We start from the raw sequence: 17,643 nt of genomic DNA on the forward strand, positions 1-17,643 counted from the left end.
ATAGTGTGTGGCAAGGGGTGAATACACACCAGACTAATTTTGACCCATATAAGACCCTACTACGATCAGACATTGCTATTCTGATCCCTTAACGTCCGTGAGAAAGATGACAGCTTGAGTCTATCTACTCTACATTTGATCTCTCTCAACTTTTATTGACATGATCTCTCCTACCGTAGTGCGATGGGAGTAACAAAACATTTTCAATATCACTGCTTTCAATAAACTATGTTGTCTAAGTTTCATTTATCATCGCCACGCTTGTGACTGGCCTTACATTCACCCTTAGTGAACATTTTCGTTAATATATATGTATATATATATGTCTATATATATATGTATATATATATATATATATATATATATATATATATATATATATATATATCTATATATATATATATCTGTATATCTTCGAAAAGGAACACTCTTCAACGACGACACAGATATAAAAATTTAGGTTAAAATATTTGTACATTTATACACAGACAAGCTGAATAAGGGCACATATTTAGTTGACGTTTCGACGGCACGACCGTCATCAAAAAGAGATGAAAGTAAAATATATTTTTTCACCTTAACTGAAGTGCTTTTACTTTGAGTGCTGGAAATTTTCGGCAGCTGTTTTCAGTTGTGATAGTATTTGTATTTTTTATAATATGTTTAGTGCCCGAGTTTTTTTCATTCATTTTTCTATTAAGATGAGTTACATCCCGGTCGTACGAGGCCCTCAAAATCAATGCTCTCTCTCTAGTTTTGCCCGTGGATATTGGCCTTTCTATCGCCTTCTTTCTCACTTGCAGTGTGGAGTTCTCCGTCCATTTCCCCGCGTCCAATGTTAAGAACACCACTACTGAAGAGGCGAGCACATCGCACCACCGGATCCAAAATCAAGTTCTAGGTCAATGGCATTCATTTAATGGATGGTACTTACATCAAAATAAATGGCGGAACTAACAATATATGGAGAATATATAACGACAACAGCGATCCGGAATCCCCGTTTTAGGAAAGTTCCTCTTGGGTGTGGCCAGGAAAAATATTTCACAACTCGACCAACAATTATGCAATCCTCATCGCAGCCATGGAAATATTCATGCTAATGGTACTACTGGCGGCCATCGAATTCCGGATGGCGAGGTCTGGCTTAGTTTTCACAAATACCGGATTTAAATATTTTAGCTTCCCGAAACCAAATGCTGATTCTGTGGACGGTACCGTCTTGGCATCGCATTCGATGATAGCGGTTGAATATTAGCCGCGACGCCATATCGAGCAAATGGAAAAATGTTATCAGTCTTGAAACATTGCGGAAGTCTTTAATATAGCCGAGGAAAAAGAGAACAGCCTCCCGATTAGGAGAACGAAAACAAGCCCAACCCATTGATGGAACGTCGTCGGCAAGATCAAAGGCACTCAAGCCAACGAGACGTGGGGAGACGAGAGGAAGATGGCGGGAGGCGATGGCTCTTCCTCGGGTCACTCCTGCTCCCAGCATCCCATCACCCTCACCCCATTCCATGCGGGGCGCACCGTCCCGGTGGATGAGCGCCGGGGGTGACCTGGAGCGGCAAATCCCTCCCTCAGCATGGAGGAGGGCGGTCACCAGAAGGCAGGGCCGGCACGGATTCGGAGCCGGACGACCGACCCCCCGTGCGATCGTAATCGGCAGCGAGGGGGGGGCACAAAGGAATGAAAAGAATGCGGCCCTTTTTGGAGTCTATTTGGAGCTCTGTAATGGATGAAATTAAGAACCGATCACTCACAATGCGCCGACCTTCGCTTTAAAGGACGCCAGCCACTTGGCTCGCCCGAAGTCATCTTCTCTCCTTCGCCCCTCCGCCGCCCGGCCTGCCCCCGGGGTGCTGGGGTAAGCAACTCTCTCTCCGCCTCTCGTCCCCCCCCCCCGTCGCCCCCGGCACCCACACCCCCCTCTCCTCAGCCCCTCTCGCATCTCCCGAGGGCGAATGCGCTCGTGAAAGAGAGAGTGGATGTGTGTGGGTGCGATCCAGCCCCCGCCCCCACTCCGCCTCCCCTCCCCCAGCGCCCCCTTCGCTCTCTCGCCTGGGTGTTCGCGCCAGTGTGATCGCAATTTCGCCGCCGCGAGGACTAGTCCCTCTCCGACAGTGCACCGCCGCCTCCTCCCGCCTCTCCCCGGCCGAGCAGACACAGGGCCGGTCCCGAGCGACGCGCAAGGCTTGCATCCCCCCTTGCCCAAGAGAAGAGTGGATACCGAAGTCGGAGGGAAGACCCCGCCCCCCCCCCCGTGCCTCGACGCCGTCCGTAGCCCGGTGACCACAATCGGAAGTTGACCCTCGCGCACCCCTTCCACCCTCCGGGGTCGTCCCCCGGGCGCCTGCCTTCCCTCCACGTCCTCTCTTCTCTCTGCCGGGTGCTGGTGCGCGAGTTGGGTGCCGAGAGGTGGTGACCGGACGAGACATGGCGAACGTGGTGTCCGCCGGGGTGCACGGTGGCCTGATCATGGCACATCCCTCCGAGTGCAAGGCCCGCGAGGCCCTGGGGCCCCCGCCGCCCCGCCCTGCCCCAGTAGGCGAAGCCAAGGCCCTTCCCGACCGGTTGCCCCCCCGCGAGGCCCGTCGTCCCCCCACCCCGCCGCCCCCCTGTCCTCCCGACCTCTCCCCCCCGGGGTACTCCAGCCTGGCGGCAATGTCCGCCATGGAGGAGGAGAGCGTACGGGAGAGGGTCCGCGCGGCCCTCCTCGAGGAATGCCGCGGCCTACTGCGGGCCGCACTCGTCGGAGCCCCCGACGACCCTGCCGCCTCCGACGCCGCGGGCCGCCGCCGTGAGTCCCAGGCGTCGTCGGCCTCCGGCTGGGCCGCCTCCGGGGAGCGAGCCTCCCGCATGGGCAAGGACGCCTTCCGCCGGATCTTCACCAAGAGGGTGAGTCCCCCCGCACGCAAGAGCGGTTGCTTTTCGGATCCCCACGCGTGCACCCTCTTGCACCCCGCAAGAGCTCTGTCCGCGATACCATCCAGAGGACGTTGACTCAATTTACGAAATCTTTTATCGGTCATTGACGTCAAACATCCACAAACCAATGGCTTATGGAAGATATAATTGGTGAATGTAATCAATCATTTATGGGACGAATTTTCCGTTGTGTCATCCGTCAGGGGAAGTTCTTCGCCGCCCGACCCGTCCCCTGCCCTCGGGCATGCATCGCCGCGGCGGAGGATGACCTTGCCGTAGGAGGGGAAACCAACGGGGGGCACCGCGGGGGGAGGCGCACCAGATCGCTCATGTTCGGGGCTTCTTAGACCCAAGGCGGTGGATTCGGTCGAGAGGCCGTGGAAGGCTCGCTCATGCTCGGGGAGTCGCGTCGCTCGTTCAAATCTCCAGTTCCAGCGTTCTGCGGTAGGGTGGGTTATTGTTCTCAAAGAGTCGGGCGCGCGGAGTGCGGTTCTGGGAGGGGAAGTAATTGTTCCATTCGAGGGACGCTCGCCATTTTAACCGTTAGGGAATGGTTTTGCCACATGCCGGTGTTCAGGGAGAGGAACCCGCTTTGAATCCCCAGTGGAATCATATGGTTTGGAAAACCTGTTGGAGGGAATCATTATACATAGAGCTTGAAGCCCTCCGATTGGTTTTCATCCTTGCTCACCAGCGGGAGGCCCGGAGGACCCCAAATCCCCCTCAACGATTCCTCCGCTTGAGAAGGTCATCTACATTTACAAAATACCCCGCAAGCCGCCACAAGGGTGTGTGGCGGAGGGTGTTAAGTCACCACCCGTAAAAGAGAAGTAGTTCCACGTTTCTATGATTGGTAAGAATTTAAATAATTAGAGACGCAAAGGAAAAGGGGTGGATGTAATGGCTTCTACAGGATTTATTCACAGCTAAATAAATACCCTGCGATCCACTAAAAAGGTGTGTGGCAGGGGAAGGTCGAGTCTCGTGATCCATTTGGGCGGGCGCCAATGAGATGTCATCAACGAAGCCCAGTTTGAAACTTTGGGTGAACTGAAAATTCAAGATGAGGGCTCACCACCAAATCAAAATTAAGAGTTGGGGAGTTCTTCCGAAAATATGTTAGTACTGCACCAGCCCTAATTGGCATTCATTGTCAAGTCTGTGAATAAGGGCTGAGAAATGATTTTTGGCTCTTAAAACAGTTGAATGTGAATTGACAATGAATTGTTAACTTAAGATAATATTCGTCCATATCGAATCGATTGGCCGAATTTATTGAACTTATGATGAAGAGAGACAAAACAGCTTAATAAGGTCCACAGTGTTTTTTGTCGAAACGACCGGTTTTCTGGAACAGTCGACATCGTCAGGTGATGCCATCAGGCACCTGATGACGGGGTGCCCAACTATGTCTCCAATCACCTTCTCACGAGAGGCCTTGTGTCGGCCTTGGATTCGTCGCGCGCGGATTCATGTTTGCTTAATTTCCATCGCTCCAACAATTAATTAATTGTTCCATTATAGCTTTTCTGTTGCATTGTATGCCACTTCTTAATTAATTACCCGTGGCTTCGTTGGAAATCGACTCTCTTTTTGTAATGGCGCATTGTTACGCATACCTCATTGACTAAAGAGTAAACTTTCGAGACAAACCTTGTCTCAGGTTAGTGAATGACATTGAAGTCGTCCCGGCGATGGCGCGAGCCCCACAGTTCTTCTCCCAGCCAACTTCCAACGCGTCAAATGAAGCGCGCCAATTCTGAAAACATTTGACGCTCCTCAGTTTTCGGACTGGCCCTTTGCAAAGGCAAACGTGTCTTCTTGAAATTAAAATAAGATTGGGGGAAAGCAAATCGAGAAATTATGAATAATTCTTCAGCATTGAAATTTAATATTCAAGCAACGTAAGAAGTAAATTTGGAATTATAAAGAGGCTTTCACGCATGGAGGAGGAAGTTGATGACAGGGACGTTGAGTGAGGATATTAAGAAAAGACTCGTAAAAACTTTTATATGGAGCGTAGCTATGTACGGCACGGAAACGTGGTCATTGAAGCAAGAGGATAGACATAGATTGGAGGCTTTTTAAATGTGGGTTTGGAGAAAAATGGAGAAGGTGAAATGGACAGAGAAGAAAACAAATGAGGAAGTGCTTGGTATGGTGGGCGAAGAGACGGGTTTGTTGGGAGAAATCTTATGGAGGCAGGAAAAGTGGATGAAGGGGGTATTGAACGGCAGTGGGATGTTGAAGACTGTAATAGAGGGGAGAATGTTAGGTAAACGAGGAAAGGGAAGGAATAGGATAGGGATGTTGGACGGGATGAAGGGAGGAAGAAAGTACTCAGAGATGAAGAGGGGTCTGATGTAGAGTAGGATGCTAGGTTGTGTTTTGTTAGGAGTCAGAAAGTATTTATTTGGTATTCGTGTCGTGTAATATTACCTTACCTTATAATAATATATGCGATTGATCATGGCTCTCAACAGATCAGAGGGATGGTGAATTTGGAGAGTGGGCCATCGGAGAATAGAGGCGGTCGTTGAATCATGGTGATGAAGAGGAGGATGCTGAAGACTAAACGGACGTATGAAGTGAGGAATTATGAAGTATGTGCATAGAGTAGCGGGAGAAAAAAGGATCAATTGGAGAACCCTGCGGCAAAGAACCGGATGGATTGGGCACACTTTGGGGCACAATGGATTCGTTAAAAACGAAATAGGAGGAAATTTTGAAGGGGTGATCCCAAGAGTAAGAGAAGTGCATTGGGCGTGATTATGAAGAGTGTAAAACAGAAAGGCTAGCTTATCAGGAGATGAGAGAAGTATCCCAGAACAGAAAATAATGGAGCGCTGCAGTAAACCAATCTTTGGATGGGATAGATTGGGTTCTTTTTAAAGGGTCTTCCCCGTGTGGAGAACGCGATTAGCACTGGCGTGTTCGCGGATCTGTGGGCGAGGTTTACGCGCCGTTCCCTCATTTCTTATTGAACAAGTACATCTGGCACTTTTCCCAATTATGCATCATAGTATTCATTTGGTGAATCTATTAATTCGTCCAGCAATCCTTCACATCACAGCTTGGATAACGCCTTATCACAATAGGAATTGATGTTCAATATTTGGGTAGTTATTTAACGAAATGGTGGCAATTGAACGCCTAGTACCTCAAAGTAGTTCTCTTTAACTGTAGGTTTGGAACTAATAGCTTAACGGGGATTTATTTCCGGAACGTAATGCTCGAATAAAATTCCCTCGTAATTGCAATTGGCACATGATTCGCGCATCTCATCAGGAGCCAGGTCATTCCGCATTTACCATTTTCCCCACATTTGTGATTCTACCCACCTTTTGAACACATTGCTCTCTCTCTGAGAACGTCCTGACTTCCCGCTACATTTCGCGGTGACACTTTTCATTTTGTTGCACGAACGATTTCGAAGAATTGCGTGGTGACCTTTTAAAATAGGCGGGAACATTGATGATCCTCCAGGCCCCTCGTATCATTGATGATCCTCGCGCGCCCAGTCAAGAGTAATTCAAATGCCCAGTCAGCCCCTCCTCTACCTAATAGGAGGACCAAGGCAATGTACGCCCACACACACAGTAAACCGTTTATTTCTATTCCACTCCGAGAACTTTTCAAATTACCCTCGTACGAGACACCTTCCGAGTCACCTTCTTTACGAGCGATTGTTTTCATTTTCTGCTCTTTCGATTTTTGTCTGAATGTAGGAATACCGAATATCGTTGGGGATCCATCCGATGCAACGTGAAGCTCCCCGCATTAAGAGTATTTCAGAGAAGAAGAGAAGTCCAGGGAAAATACATTTCCGACGAGGCTTAGGCCAAGGTGGGAAGAGCTTTGCGGACGTCTCCATTTAAGTTGCTCCGGTGCGGGAGCTGCCTCTCCACGGCGGTGATCATCCTGTCTGTGAACTGCATCTTTAATCTATATGAGAGGCCAAAGTTTGTAGGCCAGAATGTACCACCACCTCAGAAATTATTGCAAAAGTGTATAAAATGGTCATGGAGGATCGCCAGCTGAAAGTGCGAGAAATCGCAGAAGCTGTAGGGATATCATCTGAACGGGCAGATCACATTTCAACGGTGGACTTGGATAAGGGAAAATTAATTTAAAAATGGGTGCCGCGGACCTTGACGCAGGATCACGAACGCATCCGAATGGAAATTTCCCAGCAATGTTGGCCACTTTTTACGAGCAATCAACAAAATTTTCTGTGCCAGTTTGTGGCCACAAATGAACTTGGGTCTACTATTATACTCCAGAGACAAAACAGCAGTCAAAGCAGTGGAAACATTTCGATTAACCACAACCAAAAAAAGCGAAAGCAATACGGTCCGCCGTGAAAGTGATGGCTTCAGTTTTGTGGGATGCACTAGGTATTCTGCTGATAGATTATCTTCCAACGGGTGAAAGAATTTCTGGACAATACTACGCTAACCTCCTCGACCAACTACAGCAAAAGAAACAGGAAAAAAGGCCAAGTTTGGCAACGAAGAAATTCATCTTTCATCAAGAAAATGCACGCCCAAACATATTAAGTCGTTTATTTCTGCTCAATTCCGATAACTTTTCAAATTACCCTCGTACAAGTACCGAGTCAATTGGCATGTAATTTGAGGTATTTTATTTCTCGAAGCTATGCGCTGACTACTAAGAAGAATATTTCACGTAATCTGCGGTGGACAAGTAATATTCTATTTCGTTCCCTCAGGAGTGTTTATAATAATCGCCTTATTAATCTCTTCCGAGTCAAGTTTCACCCGCTAACATGACCGTTGAGTGATACCTTCTTCTCGCTGTTAATTTTGTGTTTTCGTGCGAATTAATAGTATCACATAAAATGCCAGCTCACTGTGTGACGAGGGTGTCGTGTCATTCTCCATCAACCTGTCCCAGCAAACCGATTTCCGCAAACTTATCACTTTCAGAAACACCCGTTCCTGCTCCTACAAAATCAAAGTAAGAAAAAAACGATGTTTATAAATGGAGAAAAATGTGCCAGGTTTCAATTTTCCATCTCGCAAGAGAGATTTTGAATACAATATATGACTTTTATTCTTGCGACTGAAGTTCCGTCTCGCGACGCGACACGCGATCGTATTAAAAAATTGTTATAGGTTCAATTTTTTTTTCATAATTTCCGCGGACAATACTTTTGAATACGTTTTAGGATATTCGTAAGACTAAAGAAAGCTCCAGTGCGTGAGAGGCAGACACGGATCGCTGCGATAGGTAGCCAACTGCCTCCTCAATCCTCCCGCCTGCTGGGTGAGGGCGGATTTCATTCATCCCGGCTTGGCCTGCGACGTCGAATGGCAGCCGTTAGAGCAGGCCGCCGTGCAGTCCTAAAGCGGTTAGTCCACTCTGGAACTAAATCTATTCCTCACTCCTTCACGCCCCAATCCCTCCCTCCCCGCCCATCATCGTTCCCGACAGATCCTTCAGCATCCCAGTAACTCATATATCCCCCTTCCCCTTCTTTATCGCCCTAGATTTTCATCTGGTCTCCAGGCCCTCCGGATTTGCCGCTTCTTCTTCTTCTTCAATTCCGCGCATGTTCTCCTTAAGTCTCCGGGCCCGCATCGCAAATGATTTTGTTTCCTTCAAAGTACTCTCAAATTCGTAGGCTATGCACTTATTCCATCTTCTTTTCCACTGTTTAAAGTACACCCTTGGAAGTTCTCGTGGCAGTTAGGCTTTTCAATTAACTCGTCGTTTCTTGCTGTAATGTGTCTTCCACATCTTCCCAGTGATGTCCCCTCATCACATTTTTGCATTTTGTGGGAATAGGATAAAGTCGCAGGGGGGGGGGGCGTGATCTGGCGAATAAGGAGGATGATCAAGGATCAAGGTGAATTCATTGTTGGCCAGAAACCGGCGAACAATCAATGCTAAATGAATGTGCAGGTGAATTGTGTCATGGTGAAGGATCCATCCATCATGTTCGGTTAAAATAGGGTGCACTCTTGATTTTCGTAAATTCATTTCATCAGCTACCATTCGGACATCTTTTCGACGATCGGTAAGAAGGACAAGGGACCGCACACGATCATTGTTGTCGTCAACACAGGTGGTTGAAGGTCGTCCCCGCCTTGCGTCATTCGTGGCGTCTTGTCGGCCATCTTTAAAACGCTAAATACATTTGGAAGCGGATGCTTTATTCAGAGCATTATAACCGTAAATGGCTGTCAACATTTCAGTAATTTCTTGATAACTTTGAAATCGCACTTCACCAAAAAGTTGATGTTGATTCGTTGCTCCGTGATTTCGTCAATTTCCATTTTCGGCGAACAGTAAAAACAAGGACAACAGAAACTATCATAGTTGGCACCCACGCACAGCTCGACGATCCGCCAAGCACAGACGGCTCATTGGGTGTCTTAGGCAACTAGCGCCGCTAGTGGAATGGGCTATAGTCCGCGTCATGGCCGCCAGACTGCACCAGTCCGCGCATTTATTGCACAAACCACGTACATACACCCACCTTTATTTTAAATCTTCCCTCAACTCTTTGCTAACGCAAGGGCGGTCCAGAAAGGTTTTTTATAGCGTAACCTCCGTTACGCTATAAAAATATATCCTGGAACAGAAACAATTTTTTTTATTTTCATCTCAAAACTGCATATCTCTACTATTATATGCATATTCGCTAAACGGATTTAAACATTTATCATAACTCTGAACAAGTTTTCAAATTCGTTCAGCTTTTAAAATATGCCGCCTGAGGTCGCAGCCAAACAATGACGGTATCTTGAAGTTCCTCGTCGACACGAGCCAAAAACATGTGATAGCCTAACTCTGCAGTCGCGTTTTCAACCAACAGAGTCGTATAAATCTGTGGAAACCTTTTTTAAAGATTTCAGAAATCGTAAAACGCCAGTTTTCACGAACTTTTTTGCCAATTTTCAGGTGCAATTCATTGTTCACCACCACAGACGGGGGGAGGCCGCTTCTGTCATCATCATCATGGACATTTGTCCGTTCACTCTTAAACGAACGACAACACTGGCAATGAGTGACAACTCTCATTGTCACTCATTGCCATTTGGTCCGTACAGAGCACAAATTTTCAGATGAATATCAACAGCTTTGAAGTTCTTTATCATTAAAAACCTTATCACTGAACGAACTCATTTTTTGCGTGAATTTCATTTGTACTGCTCATTTTGACTCGCTATTGCAAACAGACGACAAGCGGCGCGACCTCCTTCCAACTAATGCAGCTCGAGGCGTACTGACCTATACTGTGTGTGTGCGTCAATACAGCGACCATTCAGCTCCCAGTAATACTTCTAACGCCACACGAAAACAGAGTTTACTCTCTTGATTACCCTCGCAGTTGGAGTCAATCATCAATTCCTTCCTCAACAACTAACCGATTATTCTTTCTTTGCTAGCGCCAAATCTCGCATCAATATCCTACTCGCTGCGTCCATTTCGGTCAAAGCTATGGTACAAGTGAGGATATGATTTACCCTAATTGATGCCATTAAATGAAGGACACAATGCATATTTCCACTGTTCTTTTGTGTTTTTCATTCAATGAACATGAACCTCCACAAAGTTGAGCCTGGAACAATTGAATACTAATTGATGCCTTTTGAATCTAATGGTTATCATGCCATTGGGAATACATGTTGGAATTATCATTACATTTGTTTTCTTATATCTTCATGTTGAACTTATCATTCCATAATGCGCTCGGCAGTGACAGAGGCCGCGTGGCCAACCGTCTTGGGCTTCGCCTCCGCAAATCCGATATTTTACGACTACTCGCCAAACTTCATTCTTGCGTCGGACCCTTCCGATGTCCTCTCGCTTTTCAAACAGCACGGGCGACTCAATACTATCACGATGCGAACTCAATCCCCTTCGCGTCAATTCTCCCCCCTCCAAACTTCTATTGTGCAGCCAGAGCCATTCGTGAGCACTCACTTCGTTCGACTCTTTTAATCGTTGCGTACATTATGACGTTGCAGAGTTCTCCTCCCTTTCTTATACGCGCTCACATCGTATTCGCCCACGAGACTCCGAACCGCCCCTCCATCCTTCTGTTTGACGGGTCTCGTGATTACGTTTGCATTTTCTAATGAACCCGAAAATGGCGGAGGCATGAGAATCCGAGGATAGCTGACGCGGTGTGCCAGCGGCTCGCTCGTTCAAGAGTTCACCTTGCCTCTCACGAGGCGGCGGCGCGGGGGCCGACCACAGCTGTGAAACGAGGAGGAGGTGCGTGTGCCGCCGGTAGTCGGTCAAGGTCGATTGGGGGGGGGGGCAAGCCGTGGAGGTGTTGGGGGGCCTGGCGAGGATCTGGAGGCATTGGGGGTTGGATACGCCCTCGAGGAATGGGAGGGCGTCGGCGCTGCAATACACGTCTACTTTCCCCGATATACATCACTGGTGTACAAGCACACACCACTGGTATTATCAAAGGTGTGTATACTTGCACTTCATCAGTGATGTGCGGCCCCCTCCCGTACCTTACCCTGGCGCACCCACTCCTAGGACTGAATATCTAGGAATCCACCGTACTTATGTTCATCGATACCAGTAATTAGTCCAGAGTACCGGTGTTGGTATCCTTGTGGATTATTATCAGGCACCTGTATGGATGTACTTATCGATACCAGCTCTCGTAATATCCTATCATTTGAAAATCGTCTATTTACCAAATCCTTCTTCAGTGACATCATTTATTGGTATAATATCAACTAAATTAAATGTATGGCTTTGGAGTTGCTGTTCCGTTGAATACAGGTACGAATAATTGGCAACTACCATCAATGAAAGGAGCACAATGATGAATATTTCATGGGTAATACATAGGGTATGCCGGTTTGTTTACAAATCTTTAAGTTTTAAAATCATATATCTCTGCACAATGAAGACAATGGAGATAAAAGACAGGGATATGTACGAGGGTAGGCTGAGAACTAATGCACACGTACTTGTAGACCACAAACAAAATGACCTTCAGAAGCACTCCTCATGATGAGGTATCACTTTAAGTTATATAACCCATGGAAATATTCAAAAGTATAATCTTAGAGTCTTTTCGGCATACCGGCACAGGGAAAGGAACTGACCCTCCTACCCTGATGTATTTCTCACGCCGTATAGGGCTTAGTGCTGGGTGAACTCTAACAGCACCTACCAAACCGACCTCCGGGTTGATTACTTTGTTTATACTTTATGGTTATTTATTATATATATACATATATATGTGTGTATATGTATATATATATACATATATATATATATATATATATATATATATATATATATATATATATATATATATATATATACATATAGACACACATAGTACTCAGAGATGAAGAGGGACCTGATATAGATTAGGATGATGGATTTTGTGTTTTGTTAGGAGTAATAAAATGTTTGTTTGGTAGTTGTGTCCATCCAAAAACCTACCTTAACCGGTAGATTACCTTAAAAAAGACACACATATATATACATATATATGTATATATACATACATATTATATATATACATATAATTTAAAGGAGAAAAGAGAGCGCTTGCGAGCAAAAACCCAGTGAAACACATACAAATGAAACTATCACGTATTCTGAATTTTCGTGAAAACCTTCCTCAGTTCCTTCTTTCCCCAGAGGAAGGTGGCCCTTTGTCGTCAAACACGGTTCCTTATTGAACCGCCCTCTCGTATATACAGGTACATGTATACACACACATACACACACACATATATACATATATATATATAATATATATATACATATATACATATACATATATATGTATATATATTTATATATATATATACATATATATATATATATTTTATTTATATATATATATGCGTATAGATATGTTATGGTTCATTTGTGCGCAATGAAGGACGAGGGGTCACAATGACATGTACAGCGTACGTTGTCACTGCTCGTGTGCGAATTGCGAATTCCAGTTCCGGGAGTAAACCTCCAAAATAGAATCAGGTCACCTGGCTTAGCTCAACATATCACTAAATGTACTGTGAGAAGTGTTAAAAGCTTTTCCAGGAATAAAATCAATATAAATCTCTTAAATACATCGATAGGTTTCGTTTGAGCAAGAATGATTGCGTTTCGGGCACGAGAATAATTCTATCGTCATTGTGGCGGTCTGCATCAAATGGCACCCGCACGGAACTGTTATTTCAATGGCAGTGGTTTGTGTCCCCTGCTTAAGTATGTAAGCCCACTGATTGCAGTAGTCCATACGTCTTTTGAAACAATGCTGTTTTATTAAAGCTGCTGTTCATGTACCGTATTAATTAGAGTTAATGCAACAATTTCAGAGCGTAAAAATCATTCGCCTTGACTGGGACTCGAACCCAGATCCCTCAATATCCGGTCGAGTGCTTTAGCCACTTAAGCTACCGAGGCGTCCTCTTAAACTCTGAAATTTTGGGGCTTTTAAAGGAACTAGATGTTATGACGAAATACCGTACATACAATGTCACATGCATTCGTAGTCGTGCGCGAGGCGCCACTGTCCACGAGGTTAAAAGCCAACTTTAAACACGTATGGTGTTTTCCCTTTGACAAATTCCAAAGAAACTGCGGGAGATACCGCAACAGTAACTTTTAACGGAGTCATCCGCTAATGTGCATTTTAATGCAACAATTTCAGAGCGTAAAAATCATTCGCCTTGACTGGGACTCGAACCCAGATCCCTCAATATCCGGTCGAGTGCTTTAGCCACTTAAGCTACCGAGGCGTCCTCTTAAACTCTGAAATTTTGGGGCTTTTAAAGGAACTAGATGTTATGACGAAATACCGTACATACAATGTCACATGCATTCGTAGTCGTGCGCGAGGCGCCACTGTCCACGAGGTTAAAAGCCAACTTTAAACACGTATGGTGTTTTCCCTTTGACAAATTCCAAAGAAACTGCGGGAGATACCGCAACAGTAACTTTTAACGGAGTCATCCGCTAATGTGCATTTTAATGCAACAATTTCAGAGCGTAAAAATCATTCGCCTTGACTGGGACTCGAACCCAGATCCCTCAATATCCGGTCGAGTGCTTTAGCCACTTAAGCTACCGAGGCGTCCTCTTAAACTCTGAAATTTTGGGGCTTTTAAAGGAACTAGATGTTATGACGAAATACCGTACATACAATGTCACATGCATTCGTAGTCGTGCGCGAGGCGCCACTGTCCACGAGGTTAAAAGCCAACTTTAAACACGTATGGTGTTTTCCCTTTGACAAATTCCAAAGAAACTGCGGGAGATACCGCAACAGTAACTTTTAACGGAGTCATCCGCTAATGTGCATTTTAATGCAACAATTTCAGAGCGTAAAAATCATTCGCCTTGACTGGGACTCGAACCCAGATCCCTCAATATCCGGTCGAGTGCTTTAGCCACTTAAGCTACCGAGGCGTCCTCTTAAACTCTGAAATTTTGGGGCTTTTAAAGGAACTAGATGTTATGACGAAATACCGTACATACAATGTCACATGCATTCGTAGTCGTGCGCGAGGCGCCACTGTCCACGAGGTTAAAAGCCAACTTTAAACACGTATGGTGTTTTCCCTTTGACAAATTCCAAAGAAACTGCGGGAGATACCGCAACAGTAACTTTTAACGGAGTCATCCGCTAATGTGCATTTTAATGCAACAATTTCAGAGCGTAAAAATCATTCGCCTTGACTGGGACTCGAACCCAGATCCCTCAATATCCGGTCGAGTGCTTTAGCCACTTAAGCTACCGAGGCGTCCTCTTAAACTCTGAAATTTTGGGGCTTTTAAAGGAACTAGATGTTATGACGAAATACCGTACATACAATGTCACATGCATTCGTAGTCGTGCGCGAGGCGCCACTGTCCACGAGGTTAAAAGCCAACTTTAAACACGTATGGTGTTTATGGTGGGAATGCATGTGACATTGTATGTACGGTATTTCGTCATAACATCTAGTTCCTTTAAAAGCCCCAAAATTTCAGAGTTTAAGAGGACGCCTCGGTAGCTTAAGTGGCTAAAGCACTCGACCGGATATTGAGGGATCTGGGTTCGAGTCCCAGTCAAGGCGAATGATTTTTACGCTCTGAAATTGTTGCATTAAAATGCACATTAGCGGATGACTCCGTTAAAAGTTACTGTTGCGGTATCTCCCGCAGTTTCTTTGGAATTTAATTAGAGTTATTCATTTGAACGACATCATTAGAACTACTTCACCGTTTATTTTTTTTTAAATGATTAATAATACCTCTTTGAGCTCAAAATCTGTTTTTACCATGACTAAACTGCACTCTTTTGTTGATTGTGCTTCTGCCATGGGCGTATTATTTTGAAAAATCAAACACAACGTCAGGTTAATGAGATAAAGAAAAATAACTGGCTTTGTAAATATAAAATGAACGTACCAACGGCCTTGAAGCAATGAAAACGGGATAGCCGAGACCGTAAACTTGATTGGAACTAAGTTGAAAGGAGGTGGGGAAAAACATTCTCGGCATTGCGTTTACGCAGGACATTGTTTTAATTTACGGCCTTGTAATGAGGATCTATAATTAAGTTGGCAATTCTGTCCTTCTCTGCCTTGAGAAAGGTAGCTTGGACCACCGACATTTTGAAACCGAGTGAGTTTCTTTTCTTTTTTTTTGTTTCTGTGTTTTTGTCTTTGTCCACTAGAACTAACTTCATTCACATTCTTATTCACGTCCGTGAGACTTTCACATAAGTGACATGCTGATGGCTCCCTTATATGGTACGTAAGCCACGGTAGATATTTCCACAAAAGCTGAATTGGACGCCATTAAATATGAGAGCAAATAAATTCTCTTGCGTTTAGATTGTCGTGGAGTACTCGAGGTCATTTATAGAATAGTTGCCTCAAGGTGAAGGTCAGGAGAGGTACGGTTTTAAGTGCGAATACAAAGAAATCAGTTCATCTTGCGCCATGTTCAGGCAAGTGCAGCGTAATTCACGAAATCACGCATAGGTATTAGAAATTTAGACTCCAAAAAATATTAGCCATGGGAGGCAGTAATTATTGGTGGAAAGAGGAAAGTATGCGCTGAAATTAGAGTGGTCAGTTTTATCCAATGATTATTTTTCTTCGTTATAATATTGGTCCATGGTATTAACTATATATATATATATATATATATATATATATATATATATATATATATATATATATCTATACTATGGACCAATACTATAAATGTGATCTTTGTTGCGATTGTTGAAACTGCTCGGCCCCTCAATGCTCCTTCGCCCTTTCAAAACGCATGGTGTGTAGCCCGTGGTCATCGGTTCGGACGGTAGAGAAAGTGCGGACTAAAATATGTACATACTAATGCTAATATTCTATTTGGAACATCTATGAGATAAAATTGCACATTAAGATCTTCCTTGGCATCTCCAGCGTTGATTCTCCAGCATCAGAGAGATGATTGAAACTGGGATGGTTCTGTATGTGCCAACGAAGTCAACTTTCACACCTCTCTAACGAGTGAAGGTTACGCGTCATCCATCTTCCACACAGCTTTCTAATGTTCAAAATTTCAGTTAATATACGATGTACCGCACTTTTTTAAATGCATACTATCTCTGCTAACTCGCGCTCTTTCAGTCGACGATCATCCAGTATCACTTTGTGGATTTTCTTCGCCGTTTCTGAAGCCGTCACCTCATTTGGTCGACCAATGCGATGCTCGTTTTGTCTGCTCGTGCGGTCACGTTTAAACTCTGCTACCCAAAATTTTACTGTTGTAAACGAAGGAGCAGACTCACCGAGAGTAGAATCCAGTTCAGCTTTTGGATTGCTTTGGCTGAGGCCTTTCAAATAAAAGTAATGTATCACATAACAATGACGAATTTTCGCCATTTTCACAAATTCACTGAAATCGTTTATTATTGATGACTGCCTAACAAATGCTAAACTACGTAGCGTCTTCAAACTTGAAACATATGCTTTATATATTGCGTACTTTCTAGTGCATTCATATTTATCATAGAACTACCGCCATGCCTAGGTCAGGCCGGGTACTTCTGGGAGCACCCTCGTAAGAGGCTCTAGATTATCGTTGTTCGTTGAGGAATACACAAACCACGAGTCTTAATGTGACCGTAAGTGCAGAGAGTAGATGACCGGTCAATCGACACCCCAACGCGATCCACCCGAAATACCTCGTGGCCTCGGACCAAGAACCCGAAGTGTGTCGAATGTACTCTCGTCAGTCGAGTCTCCTGTCGAAAAAAATTATTGAGAAACGGAGAGATTTCACGAAAGATAAACTGTGATGATTTTAGAGCCTGGAGTTGGCTCCTTGAAAAACTTCTCTTCTCCTGTGGAAGTGTTAAGAATTCGTTTTCTCTAAGGGAGAGACGAAGGCCGTTCTTAAAGTGGAGGCCAGTCGAAGTCATTTGAATTTGCCTGTCAGCGGTCGAAAGTTTTGATGACCTGACGACCACAAAAAAAAAAGCTTACAGCGCTGTTTATGTCAATGTTAGACAGGATAACGCTATAAAGGGAGCCTTGAGGGACTATTCTCCCCTACACACACACATTTAGAAAGGGTGGACTAAAGAGCAAATAAGATTTTGGAGAGTGACGAATTCAGCTAACAGTGAATTATTTTCACTGTTACCGTGTCCTTGAGCACACTATATATATATATATATATATATATATATATATATATATATATATA

At 44.8% G+C, this 17,643-nt stretch overlaps 1 protein-coding gene across 1 annotated transcript in view; it reads left to right on the plus strand.

Annotated features, from left to right (window-relative positions):
• Positions 1-2,808: 2,808 nt before the first annotated feature.
• The window catches only part of Nox (NADPH oxidase), a 149,246-nt gene continuing 134,411 nt past the window's right edge, over positions 2,809-17,643 (plus strand). Inside the window, exon 1 of the mRNA XM_071584338.1 lies at positions 2,809-2,901. Within this exon, the coding sequence (XP_071440439.1) occupies positions 2,863-2,901 (39 nt within the window). The 5' untranslated portion in view covers positions 2,809-2,862. The remainder of the gene's footprint in view (positions 2,902-17,643) is intronic.

The sequence above is a fragment of the Hetaerina americana genome, unplaced genomic scaffold (assembly GCF_022747635.1).
Source record: "Hetaerina americana unplaced genomic scaffold, ioHetAmer1.1.p SCAF_18, whole genome shotgun sequence".
NCBI classification, from domain to species: Eukaryota; Metazoa; Arthropoda; class Insecta; order Odonata; family Calopterygidae; genus Hetaerina; species Hetaerina americana.